At 44.4% G+C, this 24718-nt stretch overlaps 1 protein-coding gene across 1 annotated transcript in view; it reads left to right on the forward strand.

The window, feature by feature from the left end:
* Positions 1 to 11575, forward strand: part of LOC149326720 (uncharacterized) — a 37886-nt gene extending 26311 nt beyond the window's left edge. Inside the window, exons 6-7 of the mRNA XM_089564659.1 lie at positions 8336 to 8497; positions 11201 to 11575. Of these exons, the coding sequence (XP_089420785.1) occupies positions 8336 to 8497; positions 11201 to 11575 (537 nt within the window). The remainder of the gene's footprint in view (positions 1 to 8335; positions 8498 to 11200) is intronic.
* The last annotated feature ends 13143 nt before the right edge of the window (positions 11576 to 24718 follow it).

Consider the following 24718-nt stretch of genomic DNA (forward strand, 5'->3'; position numbering starts at 1 on the left):
GGCGCCACCGCCGCCGGCGCTCGCTTCGCCAGTTGTGCGTAGTAGAGGGGGAGGAGGTGTACGGTTTGCCTCAGTGTGTCTTCTTCGTGTATAAACAATACAGCTTAGCGAAAACGCCTAATTAGCCAGGGGTGACCCCAGTAGATAGCCATTAATTAGTAATTTTTCATTACATAGTAATTAGTCATTAATTATGTGTGACGTCATCCAGAGGTGACGTCACCAGAGCCACAGAGGCAGTCAAAGGGGTGCGGAAAACGCCTTCGCCTTTACGCGCATTAGGCAGTCAAAGTGCACCTAAAATTTTTTTTTCGTGCAGTTCCTACATTAGTCTGAACATTTTAAAAATTCTCAAGCCTTGTGGTGTCCCTTTCTTGTTAGCGTCCTTGTTACGCTTGCGTTCATCTCATTTCCTCAAGCTACACATTCCAAAATTATTTTTGCGCAAGCAACGGTTGTTATAAGCGGAAATGCAGCTACCAGTGCCGGTAAAGTTCACGCTTTCCTTGGCTTAGTGAGTGCCTATAGTCATCAACAAATGTTCGCGGCAAGCTGTTTCACGGAAACAATTTCTACCCGGTCAGGCAAAAGAGGTCAATGAAAAGCATACATACATGAAGTGAAACGTGGGCTCTATGCCCTGAACAATTAACTATCTAGGCAGGCCCCTAGTTTAGCGATTAAGCGAGTTGCTTGGGACATGCGGCATTTATTACTGCGATGCCCAGTGCAGCCATAACTTGAAGTAAAAAGCGCTTTGCAGAGCATAATGACTACACCGATGTCACGGCATTCATCTAATCCCAATTGTAAACGCCTTCATACGGCAGCCAGTTATACAAATGTATACATGTTCTGTCTTACAACTGCCGAAAGATGGTCATTAGCACAACAGCCACCATCGACAGAAGAGCTCTATTTTTACAGCTTTAACTGTGAATGCTAGACCTGCGGAAAATTTGCTTGCTGCCAGCAAGAAATGACACCATGACAAAGCGCAGTCACTTGGCCGTTTCAAGGCAAGGATGTATCATACAACACACTAGTTTCTAATGGGTTACTGCTGCTGAAGTGTTATGGTGAGCCAGTGCACGTACTACGTGATCCCTGTCACCGCCTTACACAGCACACGTGCCCACCGGCTCAGTGTGTTCCTTTCTTCTTCTACTATCTGTTAAATATCTTCTATCTGATAAATTTTTGCGCTACAAATTTTCACTTTAACTACAAAAAAAGACATCCTCCCGTGCTTTCCATCTGTTCAACGAATGTTTTCTTTCTTATGTAAGGTGTAACGAGCCCCTCGCATTTTCGCATAGCTTGTATTACCAACTCACTCAAACCTTTCATCATCATCATCATCAGCTTGACTACACCCCCTGCAGGGCAAAGGCCTCCCCCATGTCTCTCCAATTGACCCTGTCCTCCTTTGCCAGCTGTGGCCACCGCATCCCCACAAACTTCTTAATCTCATCCGCCCACCTAACTTTCTAACGCCCCCTGCTACGCTTGCCTTCTCTTGGAATCCGCTCTGTTACCCTTAAGGACCAGCGGTTATCTTGCCTTCGCATTACATGCCCTGTCCAAGCCCACTTCTTCCTATTGATTTCAACTAGGATGTCATAAACGCGCGTTTGTTCTCTCTTAAACCTTTCTACTTATTAATCCTCAAGGCTACTGTGTATATGAGCTCCGGCTGTGTCGCGCTTGGGCGGCAGTCTTTATCTCTCTTAGAGGTCATTTTGTTTACACTGGTGTCAATTCTTAGCTTGAATGATGTTCGATGTGTATTACGTAGCCCAGATTTAACTTTTGTATCAGTGGTTTTGAGCCGTAACTTCAGCGTTTGCTCCCATTTTTATTTTTTTCATTTTTGTACAATGACCGGGGCCTGCGTAGCGAATCATGAATCCCACTCCTCACTTCTGAGTCGAGAAAGAGGACTGGTGCCAGCGCACTGCACGAGAGAGACGACCCGGCTGATTGTGGCTGGCCAGACTGTGGGATCTTTCCGCTGTCCTCCGCATGGACCTGCGTGAAATAACATCCTCGTTTTCTTTTGTGCGGGCCTCTTTCGAGCAGGTAAAAATTTCACCGCAGTGCTTCCAGGACACCGGAGCACTGTCGAAATCGGGTTGCACCAGATACGATGAATATATGAATGGGCATTTTTAATGCCCTGAGACGTACTACTGAAATGAAAGTACTTGGTGCTGGTTTCGCAATTTTAAATGCTATACCTCTCTCGCAGCCGAACCAAGGTTACAGCCCGTGTTGTACCATCGCGCAGGAGTGCATCGAGGAGAGATGCCCTCAAAACGATAATGTGGTCCTTTCTTTTTGGCCTTCATTTTTGCATGACAGTTACTAAGCGTGTGTCGCAAGAAGAAAACTGTTATGATTGAGGGGGAGGTGCGCCGTTATCAGTTCGCACTGTTCTATGTCCTGTTGCGTACAGTTCCTACACTGCAGCCGTGTTGAAAACCGGTCGTGTAAGTCATAATTGAATAATGGAATTGAGTGGGCGAGTTGGTTTTCCATCTTGACAGTGAAAGCGCTCAAAAGGACAAGGACGACAGAAAAGGAAAGACATACAAAGCGCTTACTTTCAACTGATTTTATTTCATGCGAAAAACAACTTTATACTCATGGTAATCACTTGCGCATGCTTACAAGAACATTACCAACGAGTGATAGCTGGCACGTTCTCTAAGACAACCGGCATGCCCGATGTAAGAAAGGACATCTCTTTATCCGACAACAAAATTGACGGAGCGCTTACGCAATCATCGCCCGCTCGTGCTATCTCAAGAGCCTCCACAATCTCTCTCGTTATTTGACAACTACTTTTAAAAAGTACCTTACAACTGTGAAAATCGGGACGGCAGCCTTCCTTGCTTTTCTTGCTTTTCCACTTGCACTTCAGACAATGGATACTCAAGTGCCCACCTCTTTTGTTTTCCACGTTGTAACTATGCTCTCCTAACCTCTCATTTATGCATCTTCCCGTCTGTCCTATATAACATTTGCCACATGTCAAGGGCACCCTATACACGACGCCTTCTACGCATCTGACGAATGGCTTTTGGTGCCTGATTGTGCAAGCAGCCTTTCCCTGGTTTCCAGAAGTGCTTTTCTTGCATAGGGCGCTCAACTTATTCGGGGCTGAAAACAAAACGTTTACATTTACCCTTTTGCCAATTTTTCTCAGGTTATGTGATAGCCTATGCTTATATGGAATAACAGCCAATTTTCTTTTTTCAGTTGTCTTATCCTGCTCTTGCTGGGTCGTAGTTTTCCTTTTTTTCCTCCTGACCAGTCCTTCGGCCACTGATACCAGCAAATGAAGCGGATAACCCGCGTCTTGCAATCTTTTTGATTGCAGAAACAGGGTCTCCTCAGTCACATGAGGGCATGACTTTTTTATACAGTTTAGAAACCCTAAACGAGCTATGTTTCGTTTTATGAGCTTAGAATGCGCAGAAGTGAAAGGCAAAGGCATTTTTCCTTCCCTAGGATGATAACTCCAGCAAGTGTGATTTTCTAAAAACTTTAACCTGATGTCAAGAAATCGTATGCTATTGTTTTCAGGCAGCTCATGTGTGACGACCAGTGCAGATAAACAATCTGAAAAATGATCTAAAATACGTCCCACGGCCTCATCGAGGGGGATACAAGTGGTGTCTAAAAATATTAAAAAATCGTCAACAAAACGAAAGACCTTAAGCACTCCTAGTGCTTCAAACCGGGCAAAAAGCCTTTGGTCACATTCAGATAAAAAGATGTCACTTAAAATAGGAGCAACACTGGATCCTATACATATTCCTTGCTTTTGTAAAAACAGGTCATCGTCCCTCTTAACAAATGTAGATTTAAGATATGTGCTTAACAGCTCCAAAAAACCCCCAACGCTCACACCCACAGAATTCTGGAAGGCAACGACACCAGCTTTCTCTATACATCCTTCTACACACTGTAGCAAACCATTTTGGGGGAGCGAATAATACATATCTTTTATGTCGACTGAGAAAGCAACCAGATTCTTTCTTTCAGTTTTTTGAAGAAAGGAAATCATACTTTCTGAATTTTTTATCAAGAAGGGATCATCAACAACAATTTTCTTTAGACTTTTTTGCAGAAAATCAGAGACTGACTTTTGCCAAGTACCCGCTTCCGAAACAATAATTCTTAAAGGACAGTCGATTTTATGTGTCTTGGCGGAAAAAAACATTTCAAGATTCACACCTTTGGCTTTTTCTACAGACTGAGCTAGACGGATTAGATTCAAAGAGACACACAGCTTCTTCGCTTTTGATCTTATTTTTGAAAGATTTACACCTTCTTGCCTGTCAAAAACGTTCTCGACAGCAGAATACACTTTTTCTTGAAAAATGTTCCGTGGCATCACAGCAAAACCACATTCCTTATCGCAAGGAAGAAGACATAAATCGTCGCGCTTTAGGAAATTCGAAACGTTTCTAGGGAAAGCTAGACGCCTGGTTTGCGAACACTTCTTTAAAACGTCAACACCCTGAGACACACAACTCCCTTGCTCACACATAGGTGCAAGTTTCGATACCTTTCGGACCATGGCCAACAGTTCCGGTTTTGAATTCTCTTGCTCAACGGCGAACTTGGGCCCGAGCTGAAGCGTCCGACGCACATCTTCGATTGACGATTTTTTAATATTTTTAGACACCACTTGTATCCCCCTCGATGAGGCCGTGGGACGTATTTTAGATCATTTTTCAGATTGTTTATCTCCACTGGTCGTCACACATGAGCTGCCTGAAAACAATAGCATACGATTTCTTGACATCAGGTTAAAGTTTTTAGAAAATCACACGTGCTGGAGTTATCATCCTAGGGAAGGAAAAATGCCTTTGCCTTTCACTTCTGCGCATTCTAAGCTCATAAAACGAAACATAGCTCGTTTAGGGTTTCTAAACTGTATAAAAAAGTCATGCCCTCATGTGACTGAGGAGACCCTGTTTCTGCAATCAAAAAGATTGCAAGACGCGGGTTATCCGCTTCATTTGCTGGTATCAGTGGCCGAAGGACTGGTCAGGAGGAAAAAAAGGAAAACTACGACCCAGCAAGAGCAGGATAAGACAACTGAAAAAAGAAAATTGGCTGTTATTCCATATAAGCATAGGCTATCACATAACCTGAGAAAAATTGGCAAAAGGGTAAATGTAAACGTTTTGTTTTCAGCCCCGAATAACTTGAGCGCCCTATGCAAGAAAAGCACTTCTGGAAACCAGGGAAAGGCTGCTTGCACAATCAGGCACCAAAAGCCATTCGTCAGATGCGTAGAAGGCGTCGTGTATAGGGTGCCCTTGACATGTGGCAAATGTTATATAGGACAGACGGGAAGATGCATAAATGAGAGGTTAGGAGAGCATAGTTACAACGTGGAAAACAAAAGAGGTGGGCACTTGAGTATCCATTGTCTGAAGTGCAAATGGAAAAGCAAGAAAAGCAAGGAAGGCTGCCGTCCCGATTTTCACAGGTGTAAGGTACTTTTTAAAAGTAGTTGTCAAATAACGAGAGAGATTGTGGAGGCTCTTGAGATAGCACGAGCGGGCGATGATTGCGTAAGCGCTCCGTCAATTTTGTTGTCGGATAAAGAGATGTCCTTTCTTACATCGGGCATGCCGGTTATCTGAAAGAACGTGCCAGCTATCACTCGTTGGTAATGTTCTTGTAAGCATGCGCAAGTGATTACCATGAGTATAAAGTTGTTTTTCGCATGAAATAAAATCAGTTGAAAGTAAGCGCTTTGTATGTCTTTCCTTTTCTGTCGTCCTTGTCCTTTTGAGCGCTTTCACTGTCAAGAAAAAAAAACGTGTAAGTCAGCCTACTGTTGTTATTAAGGCGAGAGCCTTAATGCCTCATCGTTGTCAACAGAAGGTTGTCAGCAGAGGTGTCAGGCTTTTGGAATCGTGCCAGCTGTGGCCTCTCCTCCGCGTAGCGGCGCAACCTCCTCCCCTCCTTAGCAACCGGAGCGCCGGTGGAGGGCGCAGCTGTGCATAGCAACCATGACGTCACGCAGTAGCGGTAGAACGAGCGCACGCGCGTCGGCGGTGGCAGCTGCACGGCCGCTCCTTCGCCAGACGTCTGGTTGCAGCAGTGATGCCAACCCTAGGGATTTATCCCTAGATCTAGGGGTTTTTTCTTTGTTTTAGGGATCTAGCGTCTTTCTTGTGAAGTCTAGGGATTTTGTGAGGCCGTAGAATTTCTACTCTAAGCGGCTTAATGGCAGGTGTATCTGAATATTTTGCGCTTGGAACAGGAAAAAACCTATGAAAATTGCTAATTACTACTCCTTTACTTTTAATGTTCTGCCGAGCCGAGAGAGGGCGAAAGCAGTTCTGCAACGCGAAATTATCGACTGCTGCACAGGGAGGAAAAACGAAACCATGTGGCTTTCAAACTTTGTAAGGAATCAATTTCTGATTTTGTAATTACCAATCCTACGCCTGTATCATTGCTGTAAAACTATAACAAGATTACATTTTTGGTTATGCCAGTTTCTCGGGATGTCAATCCTTAGTAGCTCCAAAACTATTCGACGATCTTTGATTGCGACTGTGATTAATAACTAACTGTGAGGTGAGATAAGCCATTTCGCTGCTTCTGAATGCTCTTTAGGAGGCGAGAAGCGGTCTTTCATGAATTCAAACATTTTCGTCTTTCTGTGTGCCTCTTAAAACAATCTTTAGCACAACCCTTAATGGTGTCTGAATAAAATACTTTCATGTGTTGACGGGGCTTAGCGGAAAATGCCAGCTCTGTCAAATTGGGATCAACTGCATTTGTTTTTCAAAGGGCTACATGGGTTCTTTGCGCGTAATGATAAGCCGGCTGAAGGAGCAGCTCAAAAGCCGGTGCGGTGAAACGGGAGTCGTCTGCTGGAAGTTCATTTTAGATAGGAGAGTCGGCAGAGCGTCGTTGCTCACTATCTTTCTCTCCAGTGACCACACGTCTCTGTAAAAGCTGGCGCCATCTGTGGGGCCTCTATGTAAGGTAAAACTACAAAAAAAAGAAAAAAAAAGCTGCAATTGCGGCTAACACGCTATTTATCTCTGACAAAATGTATAACCAATGGACGAAACAATGAACTGTGTTGAGACTTTGTTAAAGCTGAAATGGTCGCATTAACAATTAAACAATTATAGGCTAGGGATTTTTCTTCAATCTAGGGATTTTTTGGGGTTGAATCTAGGGAGAAAACGTTCACCTGAGTTGGCATCACTGGGTTGCATTCGAGTAGTGAGATGCATGGCTCCGAAGCGGCCCAGTGATTCCGCGCCAGGCGGTTCGGGGAAGCGGCAGTGGGTTGACCACAAGGCTTTCGCCAAGCACGCTTTAGAATTTCCAGTGTATTCGGTATTTTTTAGGAAAGGAAATGCGCAATATCTGTCTCCCAGAGCAGCGAAGCCAATAGAGCGGGGGGCTTGGAAAGCGAGGGTAAAATTTGTAAATTGGTTTTTGAGGAAAGGAAATGCGCAGTATCTGTCTCACACATCTCAGTGGACATCTGAACCAGGGTGAAGGAGCATAACTGCCCTCTTGGAACAGCAGACACCTCAATCATGCTTTAAGATACGTAGCGGTAGTGACAGGTGAGCGCTGCATGCTTTGGCATTGACAACTTTGTCCCAGAAACGGTGCCACCTGCCAGGGTGGCAGGGTGGGTGGGTACTTTAATGTAGATATAAAGACAAGCGGGAATTTCTTACCACTTATGCGGGAGAACATCAAGTTCCTCTCGCTCGTAACGGCTCCCACAGCTGTGACAACCTCGCGAAATACATGCATAGACCTCTTGTTTAAGAACCAGGCATCGGTGCAGCAAATCGGTCATATATCCATCTATTTCTCCGTCCACAAAGCTTATTTTTTGACAATCAAGGACTGTTAGTGGAGTGTTTCTTGAAGGAATATGGGTGAAAATTAACAAGTTGTCAGTAATTGTACATACGTGTCTTGCTCGAATTCTTTGCCTCAGTCTATCGAAAAGCTGAAACAGCTGGTGAGCTGCGCTCAAATTTCGCATTAGGAAGTAACGTAATCGTCGGCAATTATTTTTTTCGCTACTCTTTTGTGAGGCCGCCCGTTTGATTACTTTTCGATGAACGCTTCGAGTTCCAGTGTGTTACAACACAGCGCTTTCGCCACATAGCCGCGTAAATGTGCAAAAGCCGTTGTCAACGTAAATATGTAGCAGAGCCGAAAGTATCGTGTACTCTTTACGCTGAACGGCGTCTGATATTACATTCCAGCAAAGGCGTATGCCTCAATAACGGTGCGTTTGGCGACACCTCAACAGGTCCGCTACGACCGCACCCGGAACGTCCTGGTTGTCCCGCATGGTCTGATGGCGCTGCTGACCGCCGACATGCGGGTGGTGGAGTCCGCCATGTCGGTCCTCCTGTCTGCGCCACTCGTACACGCTCTTCTGCCGCGGCCTAATGGGCCCTACACCTGGAAGGTAATCCGCTTGATAAAAATTCTTCATACATGATCAGGACATCTACATTGCAAATTAAAACCTCCTCCGTAGTATCGCAGTACTAGCTATCACTGTGAGATTTGCTCAAGTTTCACTCGCAGGATACTGGCTGCGCTATTACCGTTGTCAACCACGCTGGAATTCACTTTATTGCACTGCAAAAGCCAGTGGTATCACTGAAAAGCATTGGAACCAGCATTGCATCCTCTGTGCCTCACCGGGTTCAGTGTCATGCTGCCAACCACAGGCAGTTCAGAAGTGGAAAGCCGATGCTTCTTGCAAACTGAAACTTTTTGTGAAAAGAAGCACTTTTTTTTTACTTATTGCCAGTGTATATTATTTTCAGTTTTGAGGTGAACGAGGTTCTGTTATTTAGCCTTCATGATCGACTGCGCAGTGACTCTCATATCAGTGTTTGGCCAATAAGTTGCTGCCAAAATCTGAACGCTATAGCCTAGTCCTTCGTCAGCAAAATAATAGGTCTCCTTGCAGATATTAAGACACAGCAGGGCTTTTCAAAATATGTGCGCCTCGTTTCATCGTACCCTACGTAATGCTCGAAGCACCAAGCGTACGCGGGCTTTCTATCAGCACTGCCCCAGCAAAACGAGCAGTCCAGAATGAATGAAACGCATGAAGGAAGTGATAACTAAGCCAAGAGAGTCTCAGCAAAAAAAAATAAAAAATGGAGAACGTTTTAGTAATTCCGAACCGAAATTAATGCTACAGCGTCCGAGTACATCGTGTGTCGTCTCTCGGTACTGCGGTGCAGTCCGTCCAAGCTCCTAATCCTGTGTAACAGGAAAAGACTGGCGTGCTGGTGGTTCGAACTAGAACCCATAAGCATCATCATCATCCTCCTGAAGCAGCCGCGGTGGCTTAGTGGTTAGAGTGCTCGGCCGCTGACCCGAAAGACGCGGGTTAGATCCCGGCCGCGGCGGTCGTATTTCGTTGGAGGCGAACTGCTAGAGGCCCGTGTACCGTGCGATGTCAGCGCACACTAAAGAACCTCACGGGGTCAAAAGTATCCGACGCTCTCCACTACGGCGTTCCTCACACCCAGAGTCGCTTTGCGACATTAAACAGCATAACATCAAACCAAACCTTCATCCGGACTACGGTCACTGCAGAGCAAACGCTTCTCCCATACATCTCCAATTAACTTCGTCCTGTGCCAATAGCGGCCCTCCATCTCCGCGAACTTCTTAACCTCATCCGCCCATCTAACTTTCTGCCGCCGCCGCCTGCTACGCTTGCCTTCTCTCGGAATTTAGTCCGTTACTGAGCAAACGGAAAGAACTAGGAAGAAAAAAGAAACAGGACAGAGCGCCCTTTGTCGTGGTTGTTTCCTTCCTACGCACCTTTTTGGGTTTGAACGGTTCCAGAATGCCTACACGTAGTTCCGGCAGCTGCCGCATGCCGGCGCCACTGCGTCGCATCAGTGAAACATACAGCATTATGGGGGTACAAAAAACGAGAAATGCTTTGAGGTATTTAAAAAGGAATAATGGTTCCAGGGCTTACTCTCAGGAGTGCGGTTTCGTGCTTAAGGCAGGCCTTCAATCGAGATTAGAAGTACATCAGAGACCTGTCAGAATATCTGCACTAGGTACCCACGGCAAGACCACAAACAAGGCAGTACAGGAGCATATAGGCCGGGAATCATTCGAGCACGGAAAACTCAGAGTAAAATACTATATGAATAAAGCCTTAGGAAACTGGATGATAACAGGTTGGCAGCTAAGGTATTTAAATACTTATACAGAGAGCGTTGTCTCACAATGGCGTAAAACAACTATAGGAAACTAACAAGTAAGTATGCCTGACGCGATGACGGAGAAAGAAAGGATTAAACAGGTAAAATATGCGGATGGTAAAAAATTGGATTAATTCAATGGAAAAGAAGCATAGTGTAGAACTATATCGGGATTGGGAACGGCAGACCAGGAAGCAATCATTCTATGATAACTCAAGAGGCAGCGCCCTACTCTTTGAAGCTAGATGAGGGTGTTTTAGAGCGGGTAGTTTAAGGAAGAAATTTAACAAAGATGACACATGTGCTATGTGTGGCAAATCTTCAGAAGGATTTGAACATCTCATGCTGGAATGTGATGGTGTGCATTAGGATATCGATGCGGGCGCAGTCACTCTCCTTGAGGCCCTAGGGTTTAGAGAATACAGTGGTCATGTGAATCTGCGGTGTAAGTTAGCGAAAAGCGATTGGAAGATTGGCGGCTCAAAAGCAGAAAGGTGATATAAGGCTAGAAGTGTAGGACGAAAAATGTGTTTAAAGAAAATGGCTAATACTTAGTCCAATTTATTCCGTGTGTTAGTCGTTATTCCGTGTGTGGTGATATGTCATAGAAGAGGGCCTGGCTGCAGGCATTTTTTCCTGCAGCGGTGTGCTGCGCACCTCTTGGTCTTCCTAATTTGCCGCAGTGGAAGCCGAGAAGTGGAGTAATTCGTAATTCTGCGTTGCACTGTAGGCCTCCTTCATTGGCTGGCCTGATAGCAACTATTGTAATCTGGTTCAGAGGTCGTTTCGTGATTACTAGAAACCATAAAGTGTAGGTAACTTCCGTGCTCATCTTCTACGTTTTGTTACCCACAGCGAGTAGCGTCCACCAAGCGTTTGGTTAGGAATGTTAATATAGTATTCATTTTGCTCTGTCAACCCCACAGGATGCACACGACCAGCATCTTACCTACGTCACGGAGTGCTTCCGGTCCGTGCACAATGCAACCCTGGACGTGGACGGCGACGCCGCGCTGCTGGAAGAGCTGGTCTACGAGTCGGCGCTCCTCGGCCCGCTGTTCGATGTGTACCGCAGGGCGTTCATGGAAGACTTCGACTCCAACGTCTACCTCAGCGACAGCTACGACAACTGGCAACTCTTCTACGTCATCTGGACCATGAGCCACTGCGACGACCCGCGGGGCGGAGACGTCGTGAATGCCGCGTTGAGAAACTCAGTGCGCTTCACGCACAGTTTTGACTGCGCAATGATGGACGCAATGTTCTCAAGAAGGAAGTGCAACTTCTGGGTGTACTGGTGACGAAATAAGAGAGCTGGGTTGCTTGGACAGGTCGCAGTTTCCTTCGAGGTTCAGCTTTTCTTTATTTTCATTTGTACTGGCTTGGGCCCGACTTCTCCTTTCTATTCGGTTTTATCTTGTTGACGAGTGCCATAGCTTGGCCGCGAACACCCATTTACTTAGGATATATTTACGTTTGGAGTCAGGGCATGCTTAGCGGTATAAAACAGAGACCGCCATAGTCATTACAATGTGTAAGAGAATCCAAAAAGCGATCTTCGGTTCCAGCTGGGCTATCGTTATCAAACATTACGTCATGATCGCGTTATTAATTTGCTATCTGACGATACAGTATATATTATATTGTATGAGTGGAGCGGATGAAGGCGTGGATGCCGGATAGACAGCCTAATTTAGCAAGAGAGAAAAAGTTTTGTGTTCAGGAAAGAAAACACAGCGCTAAATTGTACACAAACCACACAGAAAGACGGACAGGACGGGCGCTGACTCCAACTAAGTTTATTGAAAGCCACATGTAGCATATATATAGCCCGAAGAAGGTGAACGCATGCGCATTTCCCACATGGCAAACACACACACACACACATTGACGATAACTTCTCATAATCTCGTATTTTTTAACAATCTGTGCTCACTTCCTCGCAGGGAGATAGAAGTGGTGCTGACGCACATGCCACTCCTCTCTTTGATAAAAAAAGGCTTCTGCCAGTTCGCGAGCTAATCTATCCTTACTTCTGGTTAGAATTTTAATCTCCTCAAGTCGTGGTGCACACTGCTTTTTATTTTCATCAATGCAAGAGCGGCAATGGGCGGGTGGGTTTTCGAACGAATCTGATGCGTTCCCTAAAGACCTTCTATGTTCCCCGACACGCTCGTTGACGCAGAGTGCCGGATCCAAATACAGCTTTGAACCTTCCATACCGGCACACGAGCTGTTGGCTTTCAATCGGCGTGTCGCAAGGAAAACAGAAAAAGAAAATGAAGAAAGGTGCGTTCTCGACGGTGTCGACAGTTTGGCAAGAACCACACTTCTGAAGAAACCCGCTCCGAGAGGGAAAGCCTTGACTGACAAGGTGATCGCATATTGCAAGGAGAACGGCCTGTCCCTGCTGCAGGGGGACAAAGAAGGGAACTTTGTTCTCATGCCTTCGGGCCTCTACAATGAGAAAGCCTGTCAAGCAATATCGAAGAACTTTGTGGAAATCAAGCCGTCCGCCACCAGGATCAAGGGCAAGGCTGTTGACCTGTGCAAATCCATGGAGCTGCAGAGCCTGGCAAGAGGTGTTTTGAACTCTTCCGTGAATTATCTGTCAATCTTCTTTGCTGTTAAGACCCATAAACCAGATGCACCGTTTAGGGCCATAGTTAGTGAGAAAGGTACTTGGCAGCAACATATCAGCCGCTTTTTGCTTAAGAACCTGAGGGATTTGCATTTTCCTGACCCTTTTTCCACGAAAAATTCTTTAGATGTAGTCGGCGTGTTGGAGAGGGAAAAGGAGGCTGGCTACACCTTCTGTGTAGATGTTGTAGATCTTTTTTACTCTGTGCCCCATAGCGACCTGTTCATTGCTGTTCGACAATGTATTGAAGCAAGCGGCACTATTTATTTATTTATTTATTTATTTATTTATTTATTTATTTATTTATTTATTTATTTATTTATTTATTTATTTATTTATTTATTTATTTATTTATTTATTTATTTATTTATTTATTTATTTATTTATTTATTTATTAGAGATACTATCAGTCCGGTCAGGACCAAGATAGAAGTGACACAAGGTACAGATTACAAAGGCGGAACACGACAAACAAAACACCAGCACCATCCAGTCGGTGCCAAGTTTTAACATATCAAAAAATGGAACTGACCTCTAAGCAACAAATAAAAATGCGCAAAAATATCGCTGCAACGAAACAGAAAACAATGTGAAAACACCATGCCCAACACAAATGCAAGGCGCATTATATCAGGCACTATACCAACCAATCACGAACTCCAGCAGAGAACACATCCACACCCGATGCGAGCACCACATTCTCTGGCAGTCTGTTCCATTCTCTCGCTGTGGACAGAAAGAAGGAATGCTTGTAGCAGTGCTTAGAAAACTTTTGTTCTTTCACGTGTCTGCAATGTTTACCCCGAGTGATACGTCAAGTAGTTTCGCTTATGTATTGCTGCTTATCGATATGTACCATGTTGTTCATAATCTTATAGAAAAGAATGAGTCTCTTGTTTCCGGCGACATTGAAGAGGGCGCAAGTTTGCTAAAGTGTAAAGTGGGGTTACCTGATCTTGTCTTCGGAAGCGAGAATAGATAAAGCGAAGTGCACGTCGCTGCACTCGCTCCAGTTCAGCTGCAAGTGTTTGAGTGTAGGGATCCCACACCTCACACGCATATTCCATTATCGGGCGTACGAGCATCTTATAAGCCGTAAGTTTAGTATCCTGTGTAGCATGCTTAAGTGACCGCCTAATGAATCCTAATCTTTTATTTGCTTTAGCAACAATGTTATGTACGTGAGTGTTCCAACGCAGGTCTGAAGTAATTGTCACTCCCAGGTATGTATATTCTGTTACTCGATTAAGTTTGTTTTCTTGTAATGAGCAGTCGAATTCGAGTGGCTGATGTTTGTTTGTGATTGTCATACATACTGTTTTACTGGGGTTTAAAGACATTTGCCACTTTCTACACCATTCGCTAATGTTGAGCAGGTAACCATTAAGCTTAACTTGATCTTCAACTGAATTAACATTAGTATAAATAATGCAATCGTCTGCAAATAATCTGGCCTTGATTTCTGAATCTTCAATGAGGTCGTTTATGTAAACAAGAAACAATAACGGTCCGAGTACCGAGCCTTGCGGTACTCCCGATGTCACGTCACACACTTGGGATGCGCTCCCGTCAATACTTACAAATTGCCTGCGGCCCACAAGAAAACTTTCCAGCCAACGAACTATATTTGAGTTTTTGAGTACTGATTGAAATTTGCTTAAAAGTTTTCTATGATTTACCTGATCGAAGGCTTTCCTAAAGTCTAGGAATATTATGTCAATTTGCCCTTTCTGGTCAATGATTTCGCTAAAATCGTGCAAAGTTTCTATCAATTGTGTAACCGTCGACATGCCCTGTCGAAAACCATGCTGACACCTATTCAAGAATTCAATATCTGTTAAGTATTGCCGAATGTGCTTTGAGACTGTGCTCTAGAAGCTTACAACAGGTTGACGTTAGTGCGATGGGACGATAATTACTGACCGTTTTTGAATCTCCAGTCTTGAGAATAGGAACTATTTTGCTAGTTTTCCAATCATCGGGAACCGTGCTTGTTGATAGTGACTTCCTAAACACTAGTACGAGGTATCTAGCTGACCATTCTGCGTATCGCTTCAAAAACAGATTAGGAATGTCATCAGGGCCCATTGATTTTGATGTTTTTAGGCTCAACAATAAATTCAGTACGCCTTCTATCGATAAGCTTATGTCGTCAATTGCGCGTGTTTCAGCAGCGAACCTAGTATCCGCTGGCTTGTTATCGTCTTCACTGAAAACACTTGCGAAGTATCTATTGAAAAGATCGCACATTTCAGTCTTATCACTTATAGGTCCGCTCTCTGAGCTTATCTCCGCGACTTTTTTCTTTGGTACTGCCAAGTGTCTCCAAAACTTTTGAGGTTATTCTCGTAGAAATTTTTCCAATGTAACGTTATAAAACTTAAATTTAGGTTCTTTTATGTGTGACCTCATATTACTACTTAGAGCTAGCATGTCACTCAACGCAGCCGGATCGAGTGTGCGTCGGTACTTTTTCCTACGCCTGCTGATTTTTCTTTTTAGTCGAATAATGTTCCTTGTTATCCACGGACTGCACGCACGTTTCTTTTTTGTGACCAGTGGCACATAACGAGTTATGCACCTATGAACTAAAGATTTGAATTCTAACCATAGTTCATTAACAGTCACTGATTCGCTACAGCTTAGTTCTTCAAACGGGCCAAAGCAGTAATCTAGCTCGTCAAGTACGGCGGTGTCGTCTGCCCTGTTAAAATCTCTATAAGATGACACTTCAATCGTCTTCTTTCGAAAAGAAGCAAAGGACAATTTCATACTAACTAAACAATGATCGGAAAGACCAGGTAACACTTCTACCTCGACCGGCTGTGACAAAAGACCTTGAGTTAGAAAAAGAAGGTCTAAAACTGATTTGCTGTTACCCTGTACTCTTGTGTACTCTCGTACTACCTGCTGATAGCCGCCGCGGTGGCTCAGTGGCTATGGTGCTCGGCTGCTGGCCCGAAAGACGCGGGTTCGATCCCGGCCGCGGCGGCTGAATTTCTTTGGAGGAGAAATTCGAGACCCGTGTACTGTGCGATGTCAGTGCACGTTAAAGAACCCCAGGTGGTCGAAATTTCCGGAGCCCTCCACTACGGCGTCTCTCATAGCCTTAGTCGCTTTGGGACGTTAAACCCCATAAACCAACCAACCAACTACCTGCTGAAGCCCATGAGAAAAGCACAAATCTAGAAGACCGAGCGCTGCCTCTCGTTCACGTTGCCCCGGCATCATTTCATCCCATTTCACATCCTCAACGTTAAAATCCCCCGCGATTATCGCGTTTTTGAGTTGAATTCGCAAATGGTGTAGAAAGTCGTTCAATGCATCAATGACGTCTGAAGTTGCGCCCGGAGGACGATACACAGCGCCAATTAAAATTTCATGTGTTCCGCGATAGACTCGGCAAAAAGCGGATTCGATGTTATGAGGGCCTGAAATAACCGTGTGCTGTATCGTACTGTCAATGAAAATAGCTACGCCTCCCCCTCGGCTTCTGCGTTCAAATCTGATAACGCCATACCCAGGGGGGCATATCTCCGTATCCAAGATATCAGGGTGAAGCCAAGTTTCCGTGACAACTGCGACATCAGGTTGGTGTTCTCATAAAACGTGCTCCAGCTCCTCTACCTTATTAACAAGACTGCGTGCATTTATGTTTAGTATATGAAATTCATTTCCGCTTGTCTGTCAGTCTTAAACAGATGGGGAAGCACTCCCCCGGGTAGGCGTAGAAGCACTCTCTCGGGCAGACGAGGAAGCATTTGATAGCGGCTGATGAACCTGATAACGTTCGCTTGTAACGTCATTCCAGGCATACATGACACCATCTATTTTCATTCATGGTTAAACTGCGCGAAGAAAACAAGGACAGAGACAGAGACACACGTACACACTGAGCGCAGTGTGTACGTGCGCTCAGTGTGTACGTGTGTCTCTGTCTCTGTCCTTGTTTTCTTCGCGCAGTTTAACCATGAATGAAAAGAACCAACTATCCCGCCAGAAGACTATTCTTGAATCTATTTTCAGCTTGTCAAAAATTAAAGCCACTTTTTGTCCGTTCTTTCGGCTATCTGCAGCACTCTTCCAAAGGTTTTGCCTTCTGTTCCTGACGATACTTGAGAAATCTTCGTGAACAGAAAAATTTGTATCCTTCAACTTCTTGGTATTTTTTAGTGCTTCTACCTTTTCATTGTAGTTGGCAAAACGCTCAATTACAGGCCTGGAACGCTCTGTGCTTGGTCGTCCTATCCTATGAATACGTTCGGTGCTCGCCACGGAAACGCCCAGTTTTTCATGAAAAACACCGCTCACTACACTGGTTTTTAGCTGTTCGTACGTTTCATCTGGAACCTCACGAATACCGTGAATGACAACATTGTTTCGACGAGAACGATTCGCGAGGTCGTCGATCTTTCTCAACATGTTATCCATGCTTGCACGCAAACTAGAAAGTTCTTTCTCAAGACTCGTCAAGCGTTTTAGCCAATTCGGTCACATGAGATACCACCGTTTCCATGTTAGACAGCTTTTGCTTCATTTCTGATATATCTGCCTTTATTTCGTTTTGACCATCAAGAATAGTTTGCAACAAAGCCGCCGTGTCGGGCCCCGGGTTCGTTTCAATATCGCCACAACACAGCAGAATGCCAGAAATGACATCGCAACACTCAACAGCAATAGACAAGAAGGCATGTGGGCTAGGCAGCACTAGCAAACCAGGACAATCGTCCCTAATACTGCTGTAATAACGTTTTTCACTAACCTGGAGAAGGGTGAGAAGTGAATTGTTCATTCTGTTCGCGCCGGTGCCGCCAAGCCCACTTCAAAATTGCATTTCAAAATAAGGCAGGGGTGAGTGTTGATAATTGTATGTCTCTTTTAGAGTTTTATATTAAGTCCACCTTCATCCAGTTTGACAACCGGCGGTTCCTACAACGCCAGGGCATTTGCATCGGTTCAAGTGTCGCGCCAGTTTTATGTAACATTTTTCTCGCATCCATTGACAACATTTTGGCATCACTAGCTGACGACGGAACTGTCCTAAAGATTTTGAGACATGTTGATGATTTTTAGTGATTTTAAAGAGACATGACACAGGCCGCTATGAGGAGACTGCCATGAAAATTTTATAAATGTTCGCACAACATGGGAAGGGGCTCTCTTTCACATTCGAGCTTCCTAAACAGGACCGCCTCCAGTTTTTAGACCTTAATATTAAGCTGGGGGACAAAGTGTTTGCTGGTGCTACCTGCCCAGGGCCAAGAAAGATTTTTTACTGTATGATTCGGCTCAATCCAAAACTGTTAAGAGGGCTATCGCCACCCTTTCTATGGAATCAGCACTCCTCAAGTCGTGCTCTCACATGATGCGGGAGAGCTTCCAGGGTGAGGTGAACAGACTGCGTAAAGCAGGGTTCCCTGACCACCTCTTGGCTGCCGTAACAGAGGCATTGCTGCAGAAACTTAAGGGCAAGCCAAAGGGGCAACGCTGGTAAGAAACTTTCGGTGAAGCCAAACCAGTGGTGATACCATATATGCACAAGGTGTCCCACAATTTGAAACGAGTTGGCAACAAGTACGGAGTCCCCAAGGTCTTCTCCGCGCCCTGCAAATTGGCCAAGATGTGTCCCAAGATTAGCAGTGGTGCTAAAGCAACATCTGGGTGTGGGAAGAAGCACTCAAAGCCCTACGTAAGGTGTGCCACGGGAGTGGTCTACGAGATCCCCCTTACATGTGGCAAGGTGTACGTCGGTCAGACCGGACGCTGCGTCAACGAGCGTGCCGGGGAACATAGAAGGTCTTTAGGGAACGCATCAGATTCGTTCGAAAACCTACCCGCCCATTGCCGCTCTTGCATTGATGAAAATAAAAAGCACTGTGCACCACGACTTGAAGAGATTAAAATTCTGACCAGAAGTAAGGATAGATTAGCTCGCGAACTGGCGGAAGCCTTTTTTATTAAAGAGAGGGGTGGCATGTACGTCAGCACCACTTCTATCTTCCTACGAGGAAGTGAGCACAGATTGTTAAAAAATACGCGATTAGTTATCGTCCGTGTGCGTGTGCGTGCGTGCGTGCGTGTGCGTGCGCGTGTGTGTGTGTGTGTGTGTGTGCGTGTGCGTGTGCGTGTGCGCGCGTGTGCGCGTGTGCGCGTGTGTGTGTTCAACACTTTGTTCAAGCATTCAACACTTTTAGCATTTTTTAGCTACTTATCCAAAAGTGGTCAGGCTTGCTCACGTAGGGCAGTCTTGCGCCATCGCTGAATTTTATCTACAAGGCGCTGCAAGGAAAGAGCTAAGTCCAATTAGTGTGTTGTGTTTTATGGCACATCGGCAACTGAAGCCATCATGCGCCAAGCACAAGGTATATACAAAAAATTTCTGCGATGAATGATATAGACATGTGAAAAATCATCGGTGGTGTAGAGGGCATAACACGTTAGTACTACCTAGTGCTCACATAGAAAGAAACTTTATAAATGGCTACTAGGAAAAGCTTAAAAGAGGGTTGGGTAACCTCAGCAGCTATCCTTGTCTGCGCAAGGAAGTCTAGGCTTCCAACGAACCAAATAAAGAGCTCAGCCTTCTCAAGAACGAGGAAGTAGCTGTGGTCTTCCAAATTACGAGAAATTCAGCGCATGAGAATTTGGGCATTCTCGAGAAATCCTGCTTCTCTTAAAAAGCCAAAAACGCAATACATGTCAACGATTGCCTTATCTCCTAATAGTAGTGTTGGATAAAATGGAATATATTCGTTCTAAAATTCAATAAAGTACTTTTTTCTTAGTCTTTCCAGATTCACACAAGACAATAAGATGTGGAAAACCATTCATTCATTTCCACATTCTTCGCAAACAGGTTTGTCTTGTTTGTTTAGCAGGAAGTTGTGCGTAAGATGTACGTGGTCTGTTCGGAGACGGCAGAGAATCACTTCCTTGAAACGTTCCCGGTGCACACATGACTTCTACTCACCTAAAACCGGTTTTAACAAGTGTAGTTGGTTATTTATCTCGTTGTTCCAAGACGACTGCCATTTTTCTCTTAATTTATATTATACTAAGTTCTGGCAATCCTTAAAGGGCATATTTGCTTCTTTCATTTCCTTGCCACGAGCTTGAGCAGCGCACAAATCTGCTTTCTTGTTGCCTTTTATTCCGACATGACTGGGTACCCAGCAGAGTTTTCTTTCTCCTTGAGCTGTGGCTACTACTTTGTTGTGTATGGTGTCACCAAGCAGTGAGTGATTGCATGTCTAGAGTTAGGGGCTGTAAGGACACTTAGCGAGTCTGTGTAAATAATACTGTTTGTGAGGTTCTTGTTCACTATTTTTTCTATGGCTACAAAGACGGCGTAACATTCGGCAGTAAAGATGTATGCACACTGTGGAAGCCTTACTATTTTATTCAAATTCCCTTGTACCACTACGTCGCCACCGTAAGCCTCAGTTTTGGAACCATCTGTGTAAAAAGCTGTAAAAGTACTGTACTTTTGCTCGAGTGTAGAAATTCTTGTATTATATGTTGTTGTGGTATTTGTGTTTTACGGAATTGTGTAAGAGTAAAATCACAGATTGTTGGGAACTTGTACCAGGTGGCAGTCGACCTTGTCTTCGAGCAATGCTTGTCACTGTGTCTAATATGCACACAGTGCGACAATTTAACTTTCCTCAACAACGGCCGCGCAACTTTTTAAGGTGCAAGATCCAGTGCCATTTCTATGATCTCCGCGCATCCATCGTCTTTAACAACTTGGAATATCTCATAGCAGCGATCATCTGCCTACGTATGTACATTGAGGTCGGTGGTGTCCTTTTTTTAGTTCCCAGTGGCGTAAGGTACGCTACACGAATTGGGAATGTTTTGCCGACGCAGTACAAAAATTGGAGCTCTCCCACCTTGATTACGAAAACTTCCTTAATGCTGTAGCACGTGCTAAAATGTCCAGCACTGTACCAAATGTGTACTGAACTGCCGATGCTGAACATGAGCAACTTCGAGCAATTCGCCGCAGAGCAGGGAGATGAGCACGCCGGACAAATTACTGAGAAAAGATCAGTGTTACTAGGCGCGCACAGAAACATGTTAAGTGCAATTTGGACAAGCTGGCAAGACGGGAATGGCGATCCTTTTACCCGAAGTTTGATCCGAGAAAGCCACCTTCTAAGGTATGGAGCACTGTACGCAGCCTCAGTAGTCAGGCCGCTTATTAAATCATTTTCAATGCGTAGCTGTAAATGCGAATATTTCTCTTCTCGACGCAGCGCAGGCTTTCTGCTCTAATATCATCGCTCAGTTAACACCCATATCGGTGCCACCACCTCCTCAAAGCTTTATCCCCTCACCTAACACTGCCCTCCTTGACAAACCGTTCACTATGGATGAACTTAATGCGGCTCTGGCAGCTACCAATAAAAGATCCTACCCAGGACCGGATGGTGTAAGCTACACTACCTTTTCTCACCTGACATTTAGGGTCAAGGTTCAGCTGCTCGCAGTTTATAACACTTCCTGGGAGTCCGGCTGCCTTGGAACGTGCTGTAAGCGTGCGCGTGTCATACCTATTCTCAAGCCTGGAAAACCATCAACTGACTTAAACGCCTACCGTCCTTGAAACTTGGAAAAAACCACCTAGGCGCAAATAATTTCACAAAGACAAAAGAGACGAGGAGACAACGGGCAGGCGCCATGCAAGATGCAAAACCAACTAGCCCGTCAACATGCCTCACTGGCCTACCATCCCATTGCGCTTCTAAGCTGCGTCGGAAAACTGATGGAGAAAATGGTACACTGCCGGCTAACCTGGAATCTGACGAACAGCGGAATTTACCTTTCGACCATGCCTGGTTTCCGAAAAAGACGCAGAAGCATTGACAACGTTATTGCCCTTACCAGTTGTGTCAAACCAAAGCAGAGCAGTCTATGACCATTGCTGTGTTTCTTGACGTTAAGGGAGCCTTTGATAACACCACACAGGAGGCAATTCACTCATCCTTACAACCACCCAGACAACACAGCAACATCCTAAGGACGTCCTTGGGAAGTCCGCGGCAGGACTTTACGCACATCCCGCGGATGTCCCGAAAAAATCCTGAAAACATCCGAAGGGAAACGCCGAAAAAAGTCCTACGGATGTCTTACGAGTACATTTTCAGGACCTTTGCAGGACTGCAATAGGACTTTACTATTTTATTTTTTCCTTCGCCAGGACCCGATATAACCTCGTGTCCTTTTCAAAAGTGTCGCTACTGGCCACGCATGACTGACCAAAATACCAAAAGCAGAAGCAGTGCTTCATAGCTGCAACAGAACCTGCTTCCGCTTTTGGCATTTCGGCCAATTGCATATGGCCGAGACCGATGCTATGTAAAAACAACACAAAGTTAGAACACAGGCCTGGATTATGCTGCGCAGTGATTTAAAACACAAAGCTTTGGCTAAAATAGTTTTATTCAAATATATGGGGCATGCTGAGTATCAGGCCGAATGCTGATTCACTCCTGAATTTTATTTTTTAATAACAGCACATGAAACAGAACAACTCACACAAAAGAAGCATTAACACAGCTTTAACAGCTCCTCTCAGGCATTTCTCGTTATTGAGAGCAAGGTCATGGATGGTGTGCGCATAGACCTTCCTTCCCAATGTGTGTAATAGGCTTCATTAATTTTGTTTAGCTTGCCTGGTTAGCATGAGCCAAAATTATCACGTTTTCATACTTGAAACAGTAGGATTCTAATGCAATAAGTAGCCAAGCCAACCCCAGATGTAGAGTTGGCTGGCCCAACTCCAAATAACTATACAGCTAAAACAGCAGGTATATACATATAAGTCATGTGAGGTATAAACAGGCTTCGGGATGATTATCTTGGTCAGAACAAAAAATATTAATTGCACTGCAAAGGGCATGACATCAAAACAAAAAGTAGCGGCATACTGTAAGGCATAAATATTATATGACTGTGGTATAAATAATGAACGCAACAAAACACAACTATGCAACTCAGTGCCTCATTGGTCATATTCAATTCAAAACTTTATTTCCAACGACTCGTTGGGGGTCATGAGGCAAAAAAGCTGCCATTGGCAGCTTGAGGGTGCCTGATGCCCGTACAAGGCAGCAGCATATAGCCAACACAAAATCTGAACACTTTCACATAAATTGACTCATCGAAACACATTCCAAACGCATCAAAACACAGCACAAGAAAGTATACAGTACGAAAAACATAAGGGCAATGAAAATACATTGAATACGATTAGCTGCACAAAAACTGGGATGAGAAAAAAATTTCACGTGTCTGTTTTCTATTACATGCGCTTAAGTCAAAATTTGCTGACAGTAATTTGTTAAGCAAGCACGGCAAGTTGTGCGTGAGCGACTGTAGCATATAATTTGTACGTCTGCGTGGTATCAGCCATGTCTCGGATCCACGGGTGCGAGAATCACTTTTCTGTTTCTGCAAATGCGAAAGGAATTTTATGAGGCTCTTAAAGTTTTCATCGGAAAATAAGTGTGAGTACAGTAGACGGAACTCGTAAATTTTTTCGACGCTTATTATGTTATACCGTGTGAACAATGGTGCAGATGAATGTAAATAGGACACATTTGCAATGCAACGAAGTGCTTTCTTTTGAAGAAGGAGCAGTGTTTGAATATTTGTTTGTGTGGTTGTGGCCCAAACCAGTGTACAGTAATTTATGTGAGAGGAAAACAGTGCATGATAAATTTGAAGTTTTGCTCTATCTGGAAGAAAATGACGGCACCGTGCTAGTGCTCCGACTGACGTAGATAGTGTCCTTGATAATGATTGAATGTGATGATTCCACGACATGTCAGCAGCAAAGGTCACGCCAAGAATTTTATGTTTCTTAACAATTTCTATGGGTGCACCCCCAAGGACCAACCTTTCTTCTATCTGTGCTTGCTTCCCTCTAGCCATGAATAATATGGCCTTAGATTTATTGCCATTTATTTTTAAACAGTTCTTACTTGACCAATCCCAAATTATTGCAAGCTCTTTTTTGGCTTCTATTAATAGTTCGTCTACATTTTTACCGGTGAAAAAGATGCTCGTGTCATCTGCGTAGAGCACGTATATTGCATTGCTTTCCTTTTGCACGATATCGCTCACATAGATGTTGAAAAGAAACGGCCCTAAAATACTTCCTTGTGGCACGCCGGAAGTTAGTAATCTGTGTGATGAGTCACTTTCAGCGATAGAGACGCGCTGCTGACGATTCAAAAGAAAGGATTTAAGTAAAGCGAAACCAACTCCTCGGACACCATAACTGAACAGTTTGTCTAGTAATATTTCGTGGTTTAGGCGATCAAATGCTTTGCTGTAGTCAATGAAAATTCCGAGGGTAAGTCTGCCTTCATCAATATTAGAGATTATTAATTCCTTTTGAGTTAATAGTGCTGTTTCCGTTGACCTGCCTTTCCGAAAGCCATGTTGAGCATCTGAAAGCATGTTATGTTTAACGAAAAAGCTGTTCATGCGCAAAAGAATAATCTTCTCTAAACCCTTAGAAAATACAGGAAGCACTGAGACGGGTCTATAGTTGTTAACATCGTTTTTATCGCCCCCCTTAAAAAGAACTGAAACTTTAGCGATTTTCATCCTGTCCGGGAAACATCCAGATGTAAGAGCCAGATTGAATATGTATACTAGATGCGGCGCAATAATATCGATAACGTATTTCACTGCTTTTATTTGAAAGCCGTCAATATCGCTGGCATTGGTGTTTTTCAAATTTATAAATGTGCGATAGATTTCTGTTTCATCCGTTGGGTAAAGAAACAGT

Source organism: Amblyomma mixtum, chromosome 10 (genome assembly GCF_055824585.1).
Source record: "Amblyomma mixtum isolate Tamu chromosome 10, ASM5582458v1, whole genome shotgun sequence".
In the NCBI taxonomy this organism is placed as follows: domain Eukaryota; kingdom Metazoa; phylum Arthropoda; class Arachnida; order Ixodida; family Ixodidae; genus Amblyomma; species Amblyomma mixtum.